General features: G+C 46.0%; 1 protein-coding gene across 1 annotated transcript in view; it reads right to left on the reverse strand.

Moving 5' to 3' along the window:
• Nucleotides 1–6,524: 6,524 nt before the first annotated feature.
• LOC117750991 (SH3 domain-binding protein 4) overlaps nucleotides 6,525–25,818 on the reverse strand; it is a 34,159-nt gene continuing 14,865 nt past the window's right edge. The window contains exons 3-5 of the mRNA XM_034562477.1: nucleotides 23,028–25,381; nucleotides 8,477–8,665; nucleotides 6,525–8,001 (exon numbers count right to left, since the gene is read on the reverse strand). Of these exons, the coding sequence (XP_034418368.1) occupies nucleotides 7,777–8,001; nucleotides 8,477–8,665; nucleotides 23,028–25,381 (2,768 nt within the window). The 3' untranslated portion in view covers nucleotides 6,525–7,776. The remainder of the gene's footprint in view (nucleotides 8,002–8,476; nucleotides 8,666–23,027; nucleotides 25,382–25,818) is intronic.

The following is a 25,818-nucleotide window of genomic DNA, read 5'->3' on the forward strand; positions in this document are numbered from 1 at the left end:
CTCGCATTAATGTTGCACAGTGTGGTGTGCATGCAAATCTTTTTTTTTTCTTTCATAAAATGTCCATGCTTGGTGTGAAACTGCTTTTAGCCCCGTTTTGCCATCACTGATAATATTACAACCCTGTTGTGTCACAGGGTTGAGGGAGATGTGAGATTGAAGGGGACGAGGCTTGAAAGCAACAACAAACATGAGCAACCAGATGGGCGGTCAGACATCGCAGACCTCTGCCAAGGCCAATCCGCTGCTCTCCCTCGGCCCACGATATGCCAGGACTTTCAGGCCAATAGTTTTTCCTTCTGGTAAACAGAGAGACAAGCAAACCAAACTGAAAACATAATCTTCTTGGTGGAAGTAACAAAGCATCATGGACAAGCTGAGGAAAAGGGGCTTTTATATACACAGGCATATACTCTATATGCAGGGATGATGAGTAAAGTGGTAACAGGATTAGCATGTTGGGCGGGGAGGGTCAGTTGACTGGGACGGGGCGTGGATGGGTGTGGGAGTGATGCGACAGGAGTCAGAAGGCATCTGTTGGACAAATGAACGTGTTCGAGCAAGAGAGAATGTGACTGAAGGCTGAATGTGTACATATATACACACACACACACACACACACATATATATATTTGTACATGCATAAGCGCGTTTGGTCTTTCTGTCTAGTTATTTAAACGTCACTACACACATTTTGCTCGTCCGGCAAATCTGATATGATATAATAAAAACACTGCGACCCAGATATATTTATAATATCACCCGAACATGTTGCACTCGTCTGGCCTTCAGCTGCACCTGGGTGTCATGTAAACACGGAGCTCCCTGTGGCCTCCACCTCCATCCATCAACGTCTCTCCTTTTGCTCTGGCTCCTGTTTGTTAGTGCTCCTTATCGCCTCACGGACCCTCATAGCTGAGTGTGTTCTCTCTCTCCCACACACACACACACACACACACACACAGAGAGAGAGATTTGATTCGGGGAGGAGGCTGACGGTGCTGAGTACACAGAGAGAGTCGGCCTCCCTGCCAGGTTTCGATCTCGCTCACCTTTCTCATCAGAGAGCTGCTCCGAGAACAAACAGACGTTTGTTCGGCTCTTGTCAGCAGACACGCAAAATCCTGCTGCCGGTTTTTATTCACATGTTGGTAATTCATGCGCAGTTCCCTGAAAAATCACCCAGGAAAGAAAGGTCTGCATTTTCAGCTGCATTTCATGCTCCCAATCAGAGTTTCAGTGTGTTTGCTACTAGAAGACTGTTGTTTACTCCTCTGGATCAAATAAGACGAGGAGAATAAAGTGAGGAGAAATGAGCAGAGAAACACCAGAGCTTCTGAGTTTCTCAAAGGTATTTGAACAATCACAAGAGTGAATGTCTTCATTAGAAAAAAATTGTATTTCAGCCTGAGATTTGCATGACTGATCTCCGTCTCACTTCCCCTATTTGAATTACGTTGTCTCGTAGATTATATATTTTTTTTAAAAAGAAGGTGAAAATAACTTCTTCCAGAGGCTAACACATTTAAGGTTTGTTTGTAAGAGGAAACATCAAGGAGTCATTAAGGATTACATTCTGAGGAGCGGCAATGTGCTCCATTAATATCGACAGCGATCTGCCCTTTTGGATATTACATTCTCTTCTGTACAAATGGAAATTATGTCCTGAAGATGACGCGGGATAAAAAAAAAAGTGAGCATGTTTCAAATTTGATCAGTGGCTGTTGACCAAGTCATGGTAAACAAAGAATACTGGACATGTGTCACGGCCAACGGATATGGGTAACAAAGGAAGTAGACCTTGAATAAAAATAGATTAGCACTTCAATGGCACTTACATAGCATTATGTAGTTTGGCTTTCTTGAAGAAATTGTACTTTCTCGATTCTTGTTGTTCTGAGTTTGTACTCATGGTTGAATGCACTCATTGCAAGTCCCTTTGGATAAAAGCGTTAGCTAAATGAGATGTAATGTAAAAGTACTCAGCAGCAGACAAAAGCAGCCAGTCAGTTCTATGATTTAAACTTGAGAGTCACAAGGGTCCAAACCAGGGAGGCAGTCCAGATCAGACCAACAAATCCATGGAGCGGGAGGATCGGGGCGGGGGGGGGGGGGGGGGGGGGGGGTTCAAAGTCCAAAAGATTAGGCAGAGGTTCAAAACAGGCAGGTTACAAGTTTCAGATTACAGCTTCAGGGGGGGGGGGGAGACGTGGTGCAGGTGGGGAGATGTGTGGGGAAGCTCAGGCGACGGGGAATGGGGTGATTGAAGGGCAGATGGGAGTTGCAGGATCTTGAATGAAAGGAGAAAAGCCTGAGGGCACCTGGTGAAGAGTGAGGATTGGGAATGTGGCTGGACGAGCAGGATTTCACAACATTAGCACAAGCACAATTGCACAAAAGCACAATTGATACAAATATGTTTGAGTGTTGGCAAAAAGGTTGTCCAATAATCACCCATCTTTTAGCTCTGTTTTTGGTCTCCACCAATGTCTGCCTCTTAAGCTTCCATATATTCCACCATGTTCACCGGCGAGACTCGAACAGTAACTGGTTGCTGTCTACTGGTGAGTGGACTGGGTGGTGTACAGTGGACATGTGCTAAAAGCTAAAAGAGGCTCAAACCACATCATTGTCATTAATATCCCATTTGAGCCAGATGGATGAACACGCACATGAAGGCTTCTAAGATGAAGCGAATGGAGGCATCTGTGTTACAGTGTGAAGAATTGTTTGAATGTTATTATTAGCTGCAGACGACGGATCGATCCTTTTGGGGTATAAAATGCCAGACGGGCCTCTATTAAATCATATGTTTGTTCTGGCTACTGTAGCGGTTCCTCGGCACGAACAGCCTGAACGAGTTTAATCAAGATTTTGTTGAGGCGAAGATATTTGCCAAAACCTCTTCAACTCAGAATTGGGGAAGAGAGCAAAGGTTCAAGAGACTAGATCTGTAGAGACGGAAGAGAGCGGTTCCATTAGGCGTCTCCGAGGCTCTCGGCCTGAGTGGTTCATCTGGATGCTGACCTTTTGTCGGAGCCGCCGATGGCCGCCACAGTGAAATGACAGCACAATGATGAAGAATGACTTAAATTACACTGAGCTCTCCTTCAGTTGGCAGCGATTTAAAAGCTTTCGCCAGTCTCAGATGTAGTTAAACTGACATTTGGCTGCTGCTGTCGACAGAAGGAGCCGTCGCTCTTCGCGGAAAAGACAAAACACCCCAATCATCGTGTCAGGAGACGGCCGGGCTTCGTTCTTTCACCGCTTCGATTACGTTCAATTGTAGAAAAGTTCAGATGAAATGCAAATTTGATGAAGACTCTCTGAACATTGGAAGGTCAAGTCTGATAATGATCAATTAGTTTTGACTCAGCTGACATTGTCGGATTAGAAAATGGGTTTGTTGACATTTCATGCAGTCTGCATTAAAAATTATATTTATGTGCACTTTGTGCTCCTGAGTCCAGATGAAGGAAAATCTCATAATGTTGCACAATGCCGTGATATTTCAGGCATATTGTCTCCAGCTTTCTGTCCACAGTTTGTGTTTGTCCCTTTCTTTTTAAGCCAGCTCCATAAAGAAGAGTATTTCTCTAGTTTTATGCACATTTGTGTGCAATATCGTACTTTTCATAAACTGTGACAATGTGCAAACTATTTCAGTGATTCTCAAAGTAGGTGAGTGGGAAAAGGTTTTAGATTCATCATTATTTCCGTTTCTAAATCTGTAATAGTTCATATATTATGAAATAATCCAACACATTTATAACCTTTAGGACATGCAAATATGTTTAATACACGTCTTATATAGATACTGTATATATTTATACGTGACAAAGACTATGTGTAAAAAATTAACTGCTCCAAATTATTCCAGGAGACAGTATATACAGTATATGAGGGAACCTCGTTATCTATCTTGGCTCAGGGTTGTAATTATGATTTTAGTGAACACAAATGTACATCGTCTCCCGCTTCTCATTTTAGAGCCAACAGTATGAAGAATGTCGAATGGGCACCATCAAGACTCTTGAATCCACCTTGAAACTGCTTGGACCTGGACTTGAAATACATAATTAATGAACAGCATTGCCACATTCCTCTCCATCATTAAAGGAGCGACATGTTTATTTATTGCCTTCTGATAATGTAACTGGTGGGGCGTAAAAACAAAGAGGAAGATAAACATCATGGGTTTCTGGTTTGAGGAAGATTAAAACTCATGTGCTTCTGCGTGGCATTTCTGGGGAACTTTGATTTCCTGCTTCATGCTCGGTCACCACAAAGGGCCAAAATTAGAAATGGCATTATGGAAACGGGAATCTATCATTCAGTGAGCCGGAGCCAGAAACACCGACACGTTATCCTTTTCATAAAAATGTTGGGCAACCGATGTAATTTAGGACAAAGTAACGGGGGAGATTATTCATTTCCAATTTTCCATTCAGACTACAAAGTGAAACCTGTGGGTATGTTTGAGGATTAAACAATAATCCACTCGTTGGATTATACGCCGTCATATTGGTTTGAAAACTGAAGCCTTGAGCCAAATGAGCAGCGGCATAAATTATGAGGGAGGCAACACCCTGGACATGTTGGACATGACAATGAAAAGTCAACTTATTGACTGAGCCGTCCCCGAGTCCCCTCTTTGTACACATTATCCCTGGATTTTGAAGCTGACTACGGGGCCGTGTGCTGTTCGGTGAGCCCCGCCGCCCTGGGGGAGCTCATTACCAGCACTCCTGGCTGGGATTTGAAGCATGTCAGCCCATACTCTGCTGTATTTAATTCCACTCCTTCTGGTTCTTTTTTCTTTCTCTCCTCCATTAATCTGTGTATTTAATTAAAGTCTGCTTGCTTTGACGGCACAGAGAGAGAGAGAGAGAGAGAGGCAGAAAGAGGACAGAGAGGAGCAAACGAGCCTCACAGTTATAGAGGGTTTTATGTAGAAAATCATTTTACTCGTCCAAGTGAAGGAGCGCTATGGTCATGTTACTAATGTACGATAATGATAAAAGCACTACACTTTCACCCAGGAGACCGCTGTTTGTGTCCCGTGTGAAACCAGATGTCGCTGTGGATTTATTTGCCACAATTTCCTAAACCGCAATATATGGGTTGATACAGAAATGATCCCTCTCAATCATCACCCATGACACCGCGAGAAGTGTGTAGCGCCGTCTGAATCTGCCCTCTGACCGCGTTATTCTTCTGATTCGTAACTTTTCTAGCAGAAACTAACACGCATTGTTGGACATTCGCAAGGGAACACAACAAAAGATGACGGTTCATATATACGTGTCCAGACATTCATCCCCAGAGAGGATGAAGACAACGCAACGCCACATATTGTAACTCCAGATTCTATAAGTATAGCTGTAGCCCTCTAAGAGCTGTTGCTATTGGGTTTATCCAGCGTGACCTTTGCCCCAGCATCCAGGTGTATTCCTACATCAGCCTCAGCCAGACTGTTCGCCTGTTGAACTAACAGAGTCGTGGGATGTTAACATGCTAAAGCTGCAAAAACACAGGAAAACCTCCTGTTGTATGAATTTGTTTCCCATTCACAATGTTACGTCTCATCTGCGTTTTGGATCAAAAGATGAACTGTGCTGACTAGTTAAGTGCGTTTCAGTAAGAGAAAGTATCACGAGGATGCTGTCGTGCTCGTCTTCTTTAGTTTTTTGTTCTTGCTCCGCCGATGGTTAATAGAACCGTAAATTGAGCTTCAATTTGAAATGTTAGATTATTCTTGAAACTGCAGCCGTTCTCAAACATAAGATGTGAGAAATGACGACGGCAGCAAGAAGATAAGCGGACATGCTGCTGGAGGTCATCGGGACTTCTCTGATGCAGAAGCCTCTTTTTTTCCATTATCTTTCTCGCCTCCCGGTTTAGACCTGGCTCTGTCTGCATCCCGAGGCCGGCCCGTCTTCTCTCCTGCACCATCCCGTCAGGGGCGTTTTCCACAAACAGAACGCTGATAACACACGAAACATGGCAGCCTGTCGCTCCTGTTTCAGATAAGGGAACCTCCTGGTTCAGTGACGTTCTGGCTGCTGAGGGCTTTTACAGGGAAACTATCACAACAGACCGCAGCCAGAAACGACCCATTCTCAGAACTCATTGGTTGTCGGCCCGTCGCTTATTTAGCTTCTGGAGGGGGGGCAACACGCAGTATTTCGGGGGGTTCCGGTGTCGCCAGCGGGTATCCGGAACACAGATATCAGGGCTGAGACTTCCTCTCTTCAGGGTGCCGGTCATTATTTTCAGTTCAATTAGCAACATGAAACACACGGATGGAGTTGCAGCTGAGAGACATGCATATGTAAATATCTGTTTAAAGAGATCAATGAAAAGCTAAATCATCAGACGATAGCCGAGTGAGCACTTCGGCCACTGCATTCTGCTCTCAACCAAAGCCCGCTCCAACGGAACTGGTCAACACTCACTGCAATAAGAAACCTTACACCTAAATTCTGATCGTAGAGAATAGGTACGATCTAACAAATATCGTGTCCAAATATTTACATTTTTTATTTAGTCTTTTCCACAAAAGTATGCAGTCACAAAAAGGTTTTCAAACTCACCACATTATACAGTCTGCGGCACTGAGACGAAAAACCAGACGCTTTGACAGACAGTGTCATCACAACAGTGGTCTGAATATTGTACAAGGTCATCTGTGAGAAGCTGTATTCATTTTTGGCGAGCTTTGGTAACAATTACTTTCAGTGGACAAAAGAAATACAGGCAGGAGACAAAGAGTTACTACAGTTTGGCTACAGTTTGATTGTTACATGGCAGGTTAGGCTGATTAGTTTTTTAAATCAATAGTTTATTCTTTAATCTCAATTTCCTCACTTGTTCTGGAGCGGTTAGTCTCGTTGGCAAACTGAGATGAAGACCATGAGATGAGGTCAAAAGCACCGGAAGAAGTGAGTAAGTTGACCTTGAGTTGAGTTTGTTTACGGCGTTGAGGATGAACTGCGATAACAGTTTAGTCAGAAAACAGTCAAGAATGCTCGTCGTGATTTCTTAATGACTTGTTTTGTTGTTTTTTGACAGTTAATTATTAAATTAACAGCAAATTCTCACATCTAAAAAGTTGGGACCAGAGAGACAGATCAGTTTAGACTGTTAAACTGTTCAATTAGTTGACATGATGTGTTGGCATTAGTGGAGAACTTGATTCAAACTTGGTGCGAGAGATTCATAAATTATTCAGTTTTTCTTTTGGCACCAGGTCAAATACCGACAGATATTTGGATCCCTGAAATGAGCAGGACCCCGGTGAGAGAGAGAACCTGAAGTAGAGAAGAAAAAGTGACAAAATAAATAGAACAAAAGATTTGACACGTGACAAGGATACAATATCTAAAAGTGTCTTTTCTTGAAAAAAAGGTGACTTTCTTGGAGTTCAATCCACAGTTCTTAACCAAAGGGTTCATAGTGTTGTCTTTAAAAAAAAATGCTGTGCTATAACAAGAGTACAAAAATACATAACTATGCAAGACAGGACCTATTAAAAGAGTCTTTGTGAATACTGCGAGCTCCGTACGGCAGCAGAGACGCGGGGGCGGCCCGACGACGTTCCCTTGGGCACGAGGAGCTGAAGGCAGCGCCGCGGGAACCAAACAACGGACCGCAGTAGTGGCATTCAAAAGGGAGCGAGACAGCTGATATGCAACATTTCAAACTGTGTCAACTCTTCGAGTGCTCTGGAAGAGCGAGGTGAGCTGGTGTAAGGGGGGGTGGGGGGAGGACACTTCAGATGGCGTAGTCATCCTGAGCGGCGGGGCTGAAGGCGGAGCTCCGCAGGGCGTCCAGGCAGTTGACGAGGATGAGCGTGCCCGTCAGGTGCTTCCAGCGCTTGGTGATGGGGTTCTTCATCTTGTCTAGGCCCATGTGCAGCTCCTGGATCACGTCTCTGTAGCTGTCGCCGATCTGAGCGGCCCACGTGACCAGGAAGTCATACGCCGGCTTCCACATGGCCTGCAGATGAGAGAGAGAAGAAACATCCCGTGATCTGCTGACACACACTGGCACGTCTGAGCACCAACGGCGCCGATTGTGTCCGACTGCAGACTGATGTCTGCGGTCCTGTCCGTGCCCGTTACGCGCTTCAAATGGTAAGAAAAAGCTTTGAGGACAATGCATTGACCTGAACTTGATGGTCATGTTGGCGTGTGGGATCTTGGACTGTCAAACTGAGTTTGACTGCAGCAGCTATTTAGTGTTACTCGCACTAGATTCACCGGCGAGAAGGCTCACCTCCATGTAAACACCAAATATGTTTCCTGGTATGAACCCAACTTAAGCAGGTTTCGCTGTGATTTTGTTGCAGTAAACTGATAAATACAACGGTTTTCTCGCGTCACCCGGCGTTAATTCCCATCTATTTGTGTCTTTGTAACGTCGTCAAAGCGCGCAAATGAGGCGACAGAAATCTCCTGAAAGACGGACGTACCTCGCTGTCCACCACGCCGTTCTTGTCTCGGTGTGGCGCCTCGTAAGCGTCCATCTGCTGGCGCGAAACCTTGACGAGCCTCTCGGCGAGCTCCCTCCAGCGTCCGGCCACCTCCACGGCCGTGGTCAGGAGGACGAAATCCATGACCAGTCTGGCAACGAGACCCTGACAGTCCATCTTCAACAGGGCCTGCAGTGAAAGGAGACAAGAGGACTTTAGACTGAATAAATAAGAGAGAAAAGCACAGCATGACGTGATGGAAGTGGAATCTGGAGGAATGTTATGAGCTCTGACTGGGGATCAGGGGACGTCGGGTAAGAGAGGCTGGTTCAATTGCTAACTGGGAACTGAGCAGAAGACAGTGAAGTTTCACTAAAACCAGCCACTACATAGAGAATAATAAATGTACATCTTCAGGTTTACACTGACTTGATCCTCCGTTATTTTCCACAGCCTGCCTCCCCAATCCCCCTGCAAATCTCAGCTTTGTGCATTTTTCAAATGCTTTCTGGTGGAAATAGAAATAAGAGCCTCATGTTGCTTCCACAACAACACTCAGGATTTAAGTCACATCTGAATAGAGGGGAGGGAAAACCCGCCTGGCGACCAATACGGATACACACAATGATACACAACAGGACCCCACGAGATTAAAGTCGAAAGCCCTTTCCTGCACCTCCTCAAGGCAACACGCTGATGATTTAGCTGTAGTTTGTCCTGAAGAAACACCGGGGTCGGTAATGAACACTAATCGTCTCGCTTTCTTTTAGACAGCTCAGCAACCGAGGAGGGCAAAGCAAAATGCAATGTGCCGACGTGGCTCCTGTTTGTTTGGCTCTAACTGGTCTGGACAGGAGCCTGGCTCCTCCCATCAGCCTCGGTAACCTGCCTGTCTCCATCAGTTTGGCCCAGACCGCTGGTTTTAGGGGGAACAGAAAACACTGGAGTCATATACAACCTGCAGAGCATCACGGGGCATTTGCAAATACAAATGTCACAGATGCAAATACTAAGTGAGTTTGTAGTGACGGATACACATGTATTTGTTCATGCACCATATTTGCAGACGCACGCACACACACAGCCACACGCACACACACACACACACACACACACACACGTATGATGATAAGAAGTTAAAAGGGTAAAAAGGTCAACATACTAATATGAGTTGCAAGAAAAACGCAGATTAAAGATATTTAACTGGACCACTTTCATTCTCATTTTCTTTTTACAATGTCACACATTCCACATGTCCTCGTTATCGAGGTCTAAAAGTGTCCTCACAAAGACGGAAGTACCCACACACACACGCACACACACACACGGCCTGACACACTGGGACGCAGCCATTGACTTGCAGACTCAACAGAGCGAAGGTGAATGTAAAGCTCCAGTTTGGGCTTCAGCTCCATGTGCAGGAATGTGTGGAACGACAGGATATGAAGGGGGGGAGGAGGAGGAGGAAGGGAAAGGAGGGAGGGGGGAGGGAAGGGGAGGGGGGAGGAATGCAGATGCCATGCTCCAGCAGCCCATCTCACTCTGAGATGAGACCAGAGGAGATAGAAATAGAAAGTGTCTGTGGGCCAATCAGACGCCGGCCTCTGTTCTCTCCAGGATCACTTAGCTGACAGGATCACATTACTCAAATCAAGTTCACTTTTGTTGTTAGTTTAATTCTGAGTGACCGACGCTGCTGGACAACACTTGTTTGTTTCTAGGTCTTTGTGGAAGTTGAGGGGAAGAAGCCGTCAGGAAGATAAACCCTTCGACAAGCACCTGTTTCCTCGCTGGACAACAACGACAGGAAATCCCTGCAGAAATAAAAGGGGATCACTTCCTGTCTTACTGCAGGTTTAAGGCTGTTGTGCTGCTTGTTTAAGTCTGTTGTGCTGCTTGTTTAAGTCTGTTGTGCTGCTTGGTAACACAGTTCTGCTTTGTTCATTCAGTACCAGTCAATCAAATCAGATTGTGTCTGAGGTCATCCCAGTGTTGGACTCTTTAACTTCGTATTTAAGTATCAAACATTTCCATTATAAAAAGACTGGCTGTGAATTAAAGAGGGACTTGATCAAAGACATGGTCAGGGACATGAACATGGACATGGTCAGGGACATGAACATGGTCAGGGACATGGTCATGGACATGGTCAGGGACATGAACATGGTCAGAGACATGAACATGGACATGGACATGAACATGGACATGGACATGAACATGGACATGGTCAGGGACATGAACATGGTCAGGGACATGAACATGGACATGGTCAGGGACAGGAACATGGTCAGGGACATGGACATGGACATGAACATGGACATGGTCAGGGACATGAACATGGTCAGGGACATGGTCATGGACATGGTCAGGGACATGAACATGGTCAGAGACATGAACATGGACATGGACATGAACATGGACATGGTCAGGGACATGAACATGGACATGGTCAGGGACATGAACATGGTCAGGGACATGAACATGGACATGGTCAGGGACATGAACATGGTCAGGGACATGAACATGGACATGGTCAGGGACAGGAACATGGTCAGGGACATGAACATGGACATGGTCAGGGACATGAACATGGACATGGTCAGGGACATGAACATGGTCAGGGACATGAACATGGACATGGTCAGGGACAGGAACATGGTCAGGGACATGGACATGGACATGAACATGGACATGGTCAGGGACATGAACATGGTCAGGGACATGAACATGGACATGGTCAGGGACATGAACATGGTCAGGGACATGAACATGGTCAGGGACATGAACATGGTCAGGGACATGAACATGGACATGGTCAGGGACATGAACATGGTCAGGGACATGAACATGGACATGGTCAGGGACATGAACATGGTCAGGGACATGAACATGGACATGGTCAGAGACATGAACATGGACATGGTCAGGGACATGAACATGGTCAGAGACATGAACATGGACATGGTCAGGGACATGAACATGGTCAGGACAAGAACATGGACATGGTCAGGGACAGGAACATGGTCAGAGACATGAACATGGACATGGTCAGGGACATGAACATGATCAGGGACATGAACATGGACATGGTCAGGGACATGAACATGGTCAGGGACATGAACATGGACATGGTCAGGGACATGAACATGGACATGGTCAGGGACATGAACATGATCAGGGACATGAACATGGACATGGTCAGGGACATGAACATGGACATGGACATGAACATGGACATGGTCAGGGACATGAACATGATCAGGGACATGAACATGGACATGGACATGAACATGGACATGGTCAGGGACATGAACATGATCAGGGACATGAACATGGACATGGACATGAACATGGACATGGTCAGGGACATGAACATGGACATGGTCAGGGACAGGAACATGGTCAGGGACATGGACATGGACATGAACATGGACATGGTCAGGGACATGAACATGGTCAGGGACATGGTCATGGACATGGTCAGGGACATGAACATGGTCAGAGACATGAACATGGACATGGACATGAACATGGACATGGTCAGGGACATGAACATGGACATGGTCAGGGACATGAACATGGTCAGGGACATGAACATGGACATGGTCAGGGACATGAACATGGTCAGGGACATGAACATGGACATGGACATGAACATGGACATGGTCAGGGACAGGAACATGGTCAGGGACATGAACATGGACATGGTCAGGGACAGGAACATGGTCAGGGACATGAACATGGACATGGTCAGGGACATGAACATGGACATGGTCAGGGACATGAACATGGTCAGGGACATGAACATGGACATGGTCAGGGACAGGAACATGGTCAGGGACATGGACATGGACATGAACATGGACATGGTCAGGGACAGGAACATGGTCAGGGACATGGACATGGACATGAACATGGACATGGTCAGGGACATGAACATGGTCAGGGACATGAACATGGACATGGTCAGGGACATGAACATGGTCAGGGACATGAACATGGACATGGTCAGGGACATGAACATGGACATGGTCAGGGACATGAACATGGTCAGGGACATGAACATGGACATGGTCAGGGACATGAACATGGTCAGGGACATGAACATGGACATGGTCAGAGACATGAACATGGACATGGTCAGGGACATGAACATGGTCAGAGACATGAACATGGACATGGTCAGGGACATGAACATGGTCAGGACAAGAACATGGACATGGTCAGGGACAGGAACATGGTCAGAGACATGAACATGGACATGGTCAGGGACATGAACATGATCAGGGACATGAACATGGACATGGTCAGGGACATGAACATGGTCAGGGACATGAACATGGACATGGTCAGGGACATGAACATGGACATGGTCAGGGACATGAACATGATCAGGGACATGAACATGGACATGGTCAGGGACATGAACATGGACATGGACATGAACATGGACATGGTCAGGGACATGAACATGATCAGGGACATGAACATGGACATGGACATGAACATGGACATGGTCAGGGACATGAACATGATCAGGGACATGAACATGGACATGGACATGAACATGGACATGGTCAGGGACATGAACATGATCAGGGACATGAACATGGTCAGGGACATGAACATGGACATGCTCAGGGACATGAACATGGACATGGTCAGGGACATGGTCAAGGATAGGGACATGGTCAGGGACAGGAACATGGTCAGGGACATGGTCATGGATAGGGACAAGGTCAGGGACAGGGACATGGACAGGGACATGGTCAGGGACAGGGATAGGGACATGGTCAGGGACATGGTCAGGGACAGGGACATGGTCAGGGACAGGGATAGGGACATGGTCAGGGACAGGGACATGGTCAGGGACATGGTCATGGATAGGGACATGGTCAGGGACAGGGACATGGACAGGGACATGAACATGGTCAGGGACATGGTCATGGATAGGGACATGGTCAGGGACAGGGACATGGACAGGGACATGGTCAGGGACATGAACATGGTCAGGGACATGGTCATGGATAGGGACATGGTCAGGGACAGGGACATGGACATGGTCAGGAACATGGTCAGGGACAGGAACATGGTCAGGGACAGGGATATGGTCAGGAACAGGGACATGGTCAGGAACAGGGACATGGTCAGGGACAGGAACATGGTCAGGGACAGGGACATGGTCAGGAACAGGGACATGGTCAGGGACAGGAACATGGTCAGGGACAGGGATATGGTCAGGAACAGGGACATGGTCAGGGACAGGGACATGGTCAGGGACAGGGACAGGGACATGGTCATGGATAGGGACATGGTCAGGGACAGGGACATGGACAGGGACATGGTCAGGGACATGAACATGGTCAGGGACATGGTCATGGATAGGGACATGGTCAGGGACAGGGACATGGACAGGGTCAGGGACATGAACATGGTCAGGGACATGAACATGGTCAGGGACATGGTCATGGATAGGGACATGGTCAGGGACAGGGACATGGACAGGGTCAGGGACATGAACATGGTCAGGGACATGCACTTGAACATGGCCAGGGACAAGGTCAGGGATGTGGCCAGGGGCGGGCACATGAACTTTAACATGAACATGGTCAGGAACAGGGACAGGGACAGGGACAGGGACAGGGACAGGGACAGGGTCCCGCTACAGGCGGGTTAGAAGGATGTTAGATCCATGACTAAAACACTATACCAACAACGCTGACGTACATACGCCCACTTTTCTACGACGACAGACCTGCGGTCAGTTTATAGTGCTCATACAATTATTTAAAAAATAATTTGGTTTGAAAAGAAAGTCGTTTGAATATGTCATTTATTTTTAAGTTCTTATTTTTATTTATTTTTTATTATTTTGCAGTTTGAACAACGTGATGTGGTCGAGCGAACCCTATAAGCCTTCATTATATTCATGATGGCATGATGTTTATTTATATTCTATTTACTGACTGTAGATTAAAACCCAAGCTCGAAAAACAGTGACGGACTCTTAACTCAGCTACCGTACCTGACCCCTTGCTGAGGTTTTCAGAGCTCTCAAGTGCATCACACACTCTTCATTAGCAGATGAGGGTTTTCCTCTGGACCTCGACATTAGTATGTGAAACTAATATTCTCAAGGTCGAGAAAGAACGATCCCACTCCCACAAGATTGTGATTATCACGCCTTCTTTATGAAAGCACAGTGTGTTGAATTTCACGTTTTATATATATATATATATATATATATATATATATATATATATATATATATATAAATATATATATGTCATGGAGTCCAGTTCACTGCTCAAAGCATGAAAAAGAAGTTTTGTGAAGCTGCACTTTGGTCTTTCCCTGGCATGTCTTCCTGGTTGGAAACATTCTGGCTGCTGTAAATCTTTGATGGCGTGTTGTTAAGTATTTATCACTGAGCGTCGTGCCCTGGGAGCCTCCAGACGGATTTTAAACTAATAATTGTACTGCAGTAGACGGAGCCGGGTGCACCACCGTCACTGCAACTCAAACGGCTTCTGTGCACCGCAACTATACACCGAGACAGCGGAGCAAGGAAGTGCTGGGATGCATTTTTAAATGTCAGCTGCTCTACGTGGACAATTTATGAGACTGCTATGAGACTTTTGTTAAATGCCACAGAGTTTGTTTCACATGCTCACCAATCAGCACACTGAAGCCCTGCAGACTCCCCCCCCCCCCCCCCCCCCCCCCCCCCCCCAGACCCCAGACCCCCGCCCCCCCCAGCTGCATAAATCATCAGCTTGTCAAAATGAGAAGAGAATTCCTGCAGACATATTTTCAGAGATAACGTTGACGGTGGAAACCAAGCGGGCGCTTCAATCATGTCTGTGGCTGCATACCAAAACACACACACACACACACACACACACACACACACACACACAGTCCCTCCCTGCTTTCACAACCGAAGAGAACAGCTAAACTAAAGTGAGCTTTTTGATAAATAATGTGTTTCTTCCGTCATCCTGTTGTTAGGTTTCCCCCTCAACTACAAAAACTGACACTCAATCTCTCCACTTCAATCTCCTCTTTATTATTTTTCTATCCCATCTTCATTTTCCATCTGATTTACCATTTACAGGCTCTCCACTCCATCTTGCAATTCCATTCCTTTTGCAATCTCAAACCTGTGTTCTCGTCGTTTGACCTTTTTGGCAAACACAAGCTCAACCTCAGATCCCACACCTGGGGAAGCTTGGAGAGATTAAAGACTCTGGGTGCTGGTTTGGGCATTTCAGCCACCACTAAACTATTTTTATTTTTTATAAATTGGCTCCGAAGCAGCTCGCACATTCCCAAGCAAGGCCTTAATCTCCAGAGAACGAGTGGTCTATTGTTCAGTTAATTACTCCAAAAGCAGCAGCCTGCCACACCCAGTCAGTGAAGGAGAGGAGAGGGAGGAACAGAGGAAGGAGCCTGGAAAAAAAAAAACTAAATCTAGATTTGTGTACGAGAAGGGCAAGGCAGAGCCAATCGCACACGGTGGGCATGGTTGCTGCTCCAGTTTCCAGAGTGCTCCTCCAGGAATAGGATGTTATTATCATTCCCAGGCTCTATACCTGCCACACTGATCTCACTGCAAATAATTCAGGAGGGTCAGCGGCCGAGTGAGAGCTTTGAAATGAAAATCCCTTTTTAGCACCAAGCCACAACAAAGGATCCACCTCTGTGGTCTCTATGCTGCAGATTCTTATTAAACCGGCATGTCGGTTCACCGTCTGTCGGCAACCAGAGGAGGAAGAGCAGGATGAAGGAGGAAGAGGGCTTTCCCATGTAACGCTCCTTCTCCACTAACAGAAGCTCTGGAGGAAGTGAGACGGACGGAGTAAGAGAGAAGCTCACATTCAGTTATATTCGTGTCATGTGGGACAGAAAGTCTTCAATAAGTGAAAACTGTGCACTTTTTTTTGTCAGTGTCTGGTCCATTAACCACAGTGGGAACTCAAAGAAAATATACAATGAAAGGAAAGAGAAAGAGAAAAAGATATCTGATGTATTACTGTTGCTGTCAGTTTTCAGCCTCAGCAGGGAATCGGTCTGCCGGTCCAACACTTGGATGGATTGGCATGAAATAATAATAATAATACATTTATTTATATAGCACCTTTAAAAACATGGTCTACAAAGTGCTCTACATAGAAGCAAGGCAAAAACACAACATCAATACAAGTAAACATTTCAGAAAATACATGAGACAAAGGAGACAATGCCATATAGGCAATGAACACAATAGAGGAATAGAAAATTACAAATACAAAATAAAGCAGAACAGACAAACCAAAATAGGGGAACCAAAGAACTGCATAAAAGGACGACATATTGTAGGTAATAAAAGGTGTACCAGTCCGGTTTTGGGGAGTGGAGTCAGCAGGAAGAGTAGAGGGTGGTGGGGGAGCTGTAACAGTTCCTAATTTCGTTGCCACCATCTCGCTCTTGTTGTGATGACGAGCTGCAGCGATGCGCTCGGCCGACCAGAGGGAGGGGATGGAAAGCGTAGAGCGATCAGGCCAGGAGCAAACAAACCCTCCGCGGGAGGCTCTGTGGATGCAACGGGGCCGACGAAGGAGTCCGAGCGCCTTGATGGCCGAGACGAACGGAGGAGCAGAGAAGCCGTTGAGCCCAAGGAGCTGCGAGGTGGAACACTGCAGAACCATGTCAGCCGGAGAGGGCGCAATCGCCAACCACGGACCGGACCACCGGAGCACCAGGACCGCTGAGAGGCGACCAGCCCCAGAGCAACAGCATGGAGCAGGGAGTCGGGCAGCAAGAGACCGTCGGCCAGCCAGCAAGAGACTGTCGGCTAGCCAGCCAACGCCAGTTGTCCAGGATTGTCCAGGCGGCAGCGGTGGAGAGCATCCAGCAGGGAGTCGGCTGGCTCGTTCGTAGCTGACGGCCAGCAAGAGACTGTCGGCTAGCCAACCAACGCCAGTTGACCAGATCGCAGTGGTGGAGAGCAGGAGCCAACGGCAATCACAAAATAAAAAATAATCCAAAGTCAGAAGAATGGCTACACTGTTAAATAAAATTAAAAATAATTAAAATGAATGTTAAATTGTAAAAAAAAGGTAGAAAACCCCCAAATAAAAACAGGCCTAGACGGCGTTAAGTTTCACCAGCGTCCCTGTTGCCAGGACTACCAAAAAATGAGGTTTGGACATTGAGGTTCTCTCATCAAGTAGCTGTCGAGAAACGTCACTCATGAAAAGACTCGAGGGAAAGTCTTTCCGAGCCAATGGAGTCGGCCGGTTCCAGCAGGACGAGAGCAGGCAGCGAAAGAGAGAGAGACGGCGTGGAGGAAAGAAATCCACTGCAGCTGAGGACAGAAAGAAGGACTGAGGACCTGAGCCGGTCTGTCCAGTGAACCCTCATTTCACAAGTCTTTGAGAACGCTTCATTTCCTCACAATATTGTATTTGTTTTTAATGCAGGCCAAACAATACGCACAAACAAACAGAGACAAACAAGACAATACGATGACGTCACAACACAACGCCAGAAAAAGAGAATAAAATAAAGATGACACTTTAAACAAATAAAAAAATAAGATAAAAAATAAGATAAATAGGATTCATTCAGTAAAGAAATAAGAAAACACTGAGGAGCACCAGCGCCATGTGTCAACTGCCCTAAATTCTCTGGCTTCGGACCTCCCCGAGTCGGTGCACTCCTTGTTTTTATTACAAATAAATCTTTAAAGCAATCAAGAGACGCTTAACCGCCATGTTGATCGGGTCACTTTCTTTGCCTTAATACAACAGCCATCTCGTGTCTATTATATTAAATGGTTTAATCTTTATTTAAACCTGCAATGACGCATCACTGACATACCATCAGCTCTTCAGTTGATGTGTTGAACTTGTGAGCAAACAGTTATTTCCGTTAATTTATTTCCACATCATCAGGTGTGGCGTTTATGTCCAATATAGTCGCTCTGTTTTGGTTCCTATAAAGTTTTGTTTTTTTACAGCTTTTTCTCCGTTGAGACGCGATGAGAGTGTCAAATTCAAAGTCAAAATGTAAGAATGTAATTTATGTATACAGCACATTTGAAAACAACTCACGATGAGCCACGTGCTGTAGCGACCCGAGAGTGAATCAGAACCGTGAAGCTGAGGGCCGTAAAACCCAAACCATGAGTTAAGACACTATGAGGCTCCCTGGAGTTGCGGGGGACGGCAGAGACGGGCGATAATTTTCTGTGAGTTCGACAGCTTTCACATTCCAAAGAGTCATTTGATCCATTAGAAATGTGACTCACAGCCGCAGTCATTAATCTGGGAAGATTAAGCATCTCTTCTTCAAAGGTGTCCAGAGAATAATGGGCGACCTACAACATAAAGCAACTTACATAACGTATGCTGCACAATCTGAATCGAGCACACATGCCAAAATGAAACCACGTATTGAATTTCTAACACAATTATGTTTAAGATGTCATTCAAAAACAACCTGAGCCCTAAAAAAAACCCACAAAACCAATACAAATCAATAACGTAATGAGACTGAAGCTGCAATTATGTTTCTGTTGAGATACAAGGTAGCCTCTTTGTGAGCAGGAGAACGGTGTTAAGGGTCACCAGAGGTCACTGAAGCCGACCATGAACACCTCACAAATCCAACTTCTGTCTGTCCTTCGAATATCTCAAGAACCGTTACTAGAAGAAACTTCTAACTGGTTATGAAACAGGCTCAAAATAATACTGATTCTTTTGCCTCTTTACGACCCTCATAAAAAGATGAAACCACCAGTGAAGTGTATTTGGCTATTTCTATATAGTTATTCCTAATGTGGTTGTGGTCCAGGACAACGTGGACATGAACTTCGGTGGGAACTGAGGTCTGAGGGTGTGGGCGGGGGCTATCTCAAGGGGCTATCCTTACAATGAATTCAAAATCAGTCAGTGAGTTAGATGTTTGCTGTCAGTAATCCATTCATTACATTAACTCTTTAGAAAACAACAACAACCAAAAAACACTTCTCAAGTGCGTGTAAATAAAACAATATTCGCATTTCATACAGCTTCTCTGATGCAGAGCTTCAAAATGTGCATAACAAAATGAGAACGGAAACTCCAAATGCTGTCACATCTTCCATTCACAGATGTTTGTTAGCACCGCTATGTTTTCTTGACATTGTGGTTTGCTCAACACGACACTTCTTCCAAGTGGACACGTACATTACACGCCCAATCCGTATGAATATATGTTAAATGGTATGCGCAGCAACACCCATATACACTCACGTAAGTGCAGCCTGGAGAAGCACATCAGAGGTTTCTGCAACAGTGGTGTGAATTCACAGAGTCTGAACCAACGCAGTTCTGTGTCCAGCTCGGATGTTTGAAAGTTGAACTCCACACGACAAAAATACTTCTTCACTTAAATGCACCTGAATTAATAATCACCCATTAGTTATAATGAGTATGAATCAATCAAATGAATTGGGTAGAATGCCCACGGGGAGTGCGGCCATACGCTGGCATTTAACAGAAATGGTTATCGTTATCCAACAGAGAACAAGTGTCAGCGGGACAGTTTGCTGCAGAGTGGTCAGCTGGCAGAGGGGGTCTGGGTCAAGGAGGATTACAGGAAGTCAGACTGACTGCAGGCGCCTGCCGGTCCACAACCGGAGCTTCTGTTTACTTTCCGAACAATGAGGCAGGAAACATCTGCAGGCCTGAGATCCAAGAGACACGACCCGGATCCGTTCCATCGCCCGCTGACAACAACAACAACAACAACAACACAGCGAGACTCAAGTCCACGCTGATTCATACGTGATGGTGGCTTCATTCACAGAGACGTTATCACCGGTCAACATGAAGGAAATGAAGCAAATCAATTCCCAGTCTGCCTCGGTCCATGCGTTTTGAATCAGAGCACAAGCGTAAGAGCGTTGCGCAATCTGAGTGGTCGATTCAATTTGATCATGCAAGACTGGACCGATCAGATTCGACACACTTGGTATATATATATATATATATACAAAATATCAGTCCAACCTTCCAAAATCCTAAAAATGTGTAAATTTAAATGACATAAATATATGTAACTGTTGTTGAAATACGGCGGTACAGAACTTTTTTTTTCTAAAAGCACGACCATGCAGTGTTAGAAAAAAATGAATAATAACTGAGAAAGGCATCGAGCCATCAGGCGGTCGGCCCACAGACACACGATGACCGCATATCAAGCTGTGCTGCTGAGACCTCGGGCGTGTTACTGCCGGCTGCTCGTTGCCTATCTGTCTGCGTGTGTTATTCCTGTGAACCAGTAATCATCATTTGCAAACAGGTAATAATCGCCTGAAGCTAAAAGTGCAAACTCTGGGTTTCATCGAAATGTAACCTCTAAAAGCTGCAGAACCCCAGTCTCTCTCATTTTGTTGATATATTCAACAAGCTAATATCTATCGTTCCGCACAAATACGCAGGCGACACTGACCGGCCCGAGAAGCAGAATGCCGAACCAATGGAAAATTGAAAATATATGTTAACAAATGCTCTGTCGGTGAGTACCTGCGCTGCTGATGACCCCTTTTCTCATCCAACAATCAAAGCAGACCACAATGGATTCAGACATTTGAGCACAAAGTAAAGCGGCCAGGGCGCTTTTGATTTGGCGTTTTCTTTTATTCGAAAAATAGACTTCCGTTCGTGTCAACCGACACATGGGCAAATAATAAGAGAGGTTCTTCCGTGTCATAGAACATCTGCAAGAGGAGAACGGAGGATGAGGATTTCATCTGACAGCCTTTAGTCTCGGAGGCCCACACAAGCGACAAAATTCACTTTACAGAGGACGCAAAACAAACATCAGATGTTTGTTCGTGCAACAAACAGCATATTTGTGTCGGTTAAACAAAGAGTCCTCGCAATCTCAAATTTGCTGGATTGCTGCGTGCTTTGTCCCCGCAGTAAGCAGTAGTTTAGGTGTAATCCTGACAGAAGAAACAGAAACACAGACCTATATTCAGAAACAAATTGTACAGAACTCCCTCATCTTTTCCATACTGCAGCTTCTCTGTCTATAAATGGTTCTAACTAGTGTTTACAACCTTGCATAAATTACAGTGTATCTGCTCTGTGTTACTCCAGCTGTAGTTCGTCCATGACCTCTGACAGAGACTCTCAGTGGGATAATATGCTGATGGTTCAGGAACAGCGGTATGAAGGCAGAAGGGCAGCTGAACTCCTAAATCAGACTGGATTTGATGAGGTAGTTGAGTGGTTAGACATCTCAGGATGAAAATCGCTACTCGCACTGCCTGAGGCGGCAATGAAAATCCCCATTTCCATGACAGCAGATGCACAACAAAGTGCTTGAGAGAGTTGGTTTGTGCACTTGCAGCTAACACAGCTCAGCACTTTGTCCACTTTGAATAAAAGCTGAATATAGGAAGAGAAAAAGAGCGTGAGGCATGAAGAGGCGTCTTCATCTGCTGCAGACACATCTGTTCTTTTGTTTGAAAGCCATGAGGAAAATCCCAACTACTGTCTTAAAAATATACTATACTATATACACAAATTGTTTTTACACTTTGAAGAGCGTTTACCAAGTTGCTGGTTGTGGGATTTATCATTTAATTACAACAAATAAATAAATACAAATTTAATAAACAAAATGTAACATATTCCATTTGTTACATTTTGTTTTACAAAGTCAGAAAGGCAACGTTTGAGTCAACCTTGATGTTGAAGTGAACACTCTAAAGAGTGTTCACTTCCCCGCAGTAAGTTATACACCATATTAATGTAATACTATGGCCCCCGTACTCCATATCGACCGATTCCCAAAGCCCATGTATCAGTCCCGGGACTGAAAAAGTTTGTTTGGTGCATCCTGAGTTAAAGCAGAACACCAACACTCTATCATTGCTCTACAATAAGTGTTATACTGAGAATATACTGTCGATCTATACATGAACCCGTGCCTGTGGTCCCATCTCTTGAATTATTTTTAAACTTTGAACACGAGAGTACGGGCCTGTTTCTTTAAGTTGTTTCATGCCCGACCCGGCCCCCATAGAGGCTTTGATTCATATGCACATAAAGATAGAAGATTAAAGTAGCCTGAACGATCAATTCTGATTTATAAGATCAGCCTACTGTACACACACCGTTTCAAAGTTGAGTTACAAAGCATTTTTTTGCACTCCACAGCTCCTCAGGTCCTGATTAGACGCCGATGCCCACACAGCAGTTATCGACTGCACTCCCGGCAGAATTAACAGACTGGACCACAGCCTAAAGCCTAAAGCCTGAAGCCTAAAGCCTAAAGCCTAAAGCAGCTGTGGGCAGATAAAAAGAGGATTGTTCTCCGAGAGAGACATCTCCTACCAGGAGGATACAGGCAGAAACACATGACCATTTAATTTGACGCATGAGAAACAAAAGACTCAACTGAGACCCAAAATGTAAAACAGGAAAAGAAGAATTAGCATTTTTTTAAATCGATGAGTTGGAGAAAACACTGAGTCACTGCAACAGAGGAGGATGCCAAGGTTTTAACTTACCGTCAGGAGTTCTTTCTGGAAGGACTTTCTCTCTTTGCTCTCTGCATTGTTGCAGTCCTCCTTCAGCTTCTCCAGCACCGATGCGACCCGCTCAGGTTCGCTGTCCAGCTCCGCGCGGCAGAAATGGGTCAGAGGCAGGTTGCCGTATCCGAGGGCGTCCGCGAACGCTCGCCAATTGCCGATGTTCTCCATCAGTATAGTTCTTACGGAGGCGTAGATGTACGTGAGGAATTTGCAGGGCTTCAGTATCTGCTCCAGTAACAATGAAGTGGTAAGGTCGGGCCCGCTGAAGTAAATTGGCTTAACTTTGCCAACCACCAGCACATTCTTTGCATGAACAAATCCCATTCGGCCCTGATAATAACCAATGTACCACTCTTTTGTCCACAGCTGACCCTTCAGCCTGATCCTCTCCTCACTCAACAGAGCTACAAAGTCTCCCTTTTTGTACTCGAGCAAGTACGGATTTTTCGTCTGTCGAATGACAGTTTTGATTAATTTTCCAAACTTCAGGTTAGTTATTCTCCGGTCCTGAAAAACAGGGTACTTGGTGGCGATGGCGAGAGGAGACAAGACTATCTTGCCCACTTCCTTCTTCTTCAGGAAGCGCCTTGTCACCGATGTCTTTGGGCCTGCTTTGGGTGGCGGTGTTGGCGTCTGGACACAGAACTGAGCCAGTATACAATCGTGGTCGTCTTTGACCTGGATCCTTAAGGTGAAATCAGAAACATCATCCGTGTTGCGTGATGCAATGATGTAGACAATCCTACTGACTTTGCCTAGTTTAACCTGGAAGCCCCGAACCACTTTGGCCTGGTCACTAACCTTTACCTCATAGTTGGCCATGTTGGAGTAAACTCCAACGCGGAGGTCCTGGGGTTTGGACAGGACAAACTGGTGTTTACCCCAGAGCTGCAGCAGTACTGATGGAGCAGACTGTGCCTGTTTGCCAACCTCACTCACCAATAATGTCTTTGGGGCACAGTCGTGGCCGAACATAGCCACGACCGTCTTGAAGGACGGGTGAATATGTTTCGGACCGTATACTCCTAAGGTGATCTTTTTCACCACGTGCTCCCAAACTGTGGAGTCTGGAGAGAGGGACTGGGACTGAGCCACAACACACACATACATGCAGGGCTCCAGGTTATCCAGGCACACCTGGACTGTGTCCCCATACATATACGCCTGAGGAATGGGGGTGTAAGGTCCCTCTTTACAATCACTCCTGACACACAAGACTTCTGTCGTCTCCCTGCTCTCCATTTTCACCACGACAGACACTTTCATGTCCAGGGTTATGGTGGTTTTGGTCTCCATGTTGCTGAGTTTGATCTCCACCACAGGGCTGACGGTGGTGCAGCGGTCGTTGTTCAGCTCCAGCGGGGGGTCGAGCAGAGCTTTGATCGAGATCTGCTGGGTGTCCCCCGGGACCACGTGGCCTTCGGGGATGTGAATACTGATGTTGGTGTCCGGAAGCTGGACAGCCCCGCCTGAGCTGTCCAGCCGACAGACGATGTTGGTCTCCACTGGCTGCGTCTGACCCCAGCCTGGGTTCTGACCCAGCGAGTCCAAGTCATGGCAGGACCTGGCCAGCTTGCGGTGGGTGAGCCACGCTGTCCGGAAGTCCTCCCTGCTCTGGAACTGCTCCGGCGCCGGTGCTTTAAGGCCCCCGAAGAAACCAGAGGAGGCCTGAGGGGCGTCAGACTGAGCCTGCAGAATGGACAGCTCCGACAGACTGTAGGACCGTTTGCTCCTAAAAAACGGGTTGTCCCTGCGCAACATTTGCCCCACCCCGACTGTGGGACTAAGAGGGTTGAAAACACCACTGCCAAAACTATTGACGGCAGTGCTGCTGGTGGAGTTGGGCACTGATGTAGTGAGCGTATCAAACAGAAGGAGGTCCACTGATTTCTCATTACTGTTCTGATCAAGTGAGCTTTGAGGACCCCTGTTGAGGAAAGGGTTTGTAGAGGTCTGGGTTGTTGCGAAAGGATTTCCGTTTTGGCAGATGGTTGGTTTCAGAATCACCCCCGACCACTCTCCCAGAAGGTCCATTTCTTTGGCTGCCTCTTCGTTACAGTCTCCCACAGTGTCAATCATCCCGCTGTCGCTGAAGGACGAGTCTCTGAAGTTGATGGGCTCCACGTACGCTGCAGGGATGTAACCCATTTCTGTGTTGTTGTGGGCGTACCACCAATCTCCTCCTGACGAGTCCAGAACGTAGAGGCGGTCCCCTTTGGAGAACTTCAGGGTGGTAAAGCTAGATGGGCAGTAGTCCTTAATGGCAACGACTTCCCTGGCAGCGCCGAAGGAGGCGGTAGCATCCAGTCGTAAGGCACTGGGAGAAGGCACTGGAAAAAAAAAAAACAATGTCAAATAACATTTTATATGAGTAGCAGTGTGTGTGTTGTCGGTGCAGTTGCATTTAGTTGGTTTATTTCACTGTCCCTGGATCTGATCCATGGAGTGAGGGGACATACCGGCATACACTGTTGTGGGCCGCAGTGTCTAATTTTACTTTTCAAATCCTAGACAAGGTGGTTTAATAGATATTTATTTCCTGCATAAATATTGAAAGAACAAAAACACAATTGAAACACATATTTCAAAGGCCTACGTGTGCAAAAAACAGTTATAACGAGAACAAAAGCAGACATCAACATTATGCTTCTTTTAAAAGAACAGGCTATCCCACGCAGCGATGGACTGTCACTACCAGATGCTTCAACTAAGGAGAGCACAGACATGCGCTTAATCTGCTTCAGCGCAGACGGAGGGGGGGAGAGAG

The sequence above is a fragment of the Cyclopterus lumpus genome, chromosome 21 (assembly GCF_009769545.1).
Source record: "Cyclopterus lumpus isolate fCycLum1 chromosome 21, fCycLum1.pri, whole genome shotgun sequence".
In the NCBI taxonomy this organism is placed as follows: domain Eukaryota; kingdom Metazoa; phylum Chordata; class Actinopteri; order Perciformes; family Cyclopteridae; genus Cyclopterus; species Cyclopterus lumpus.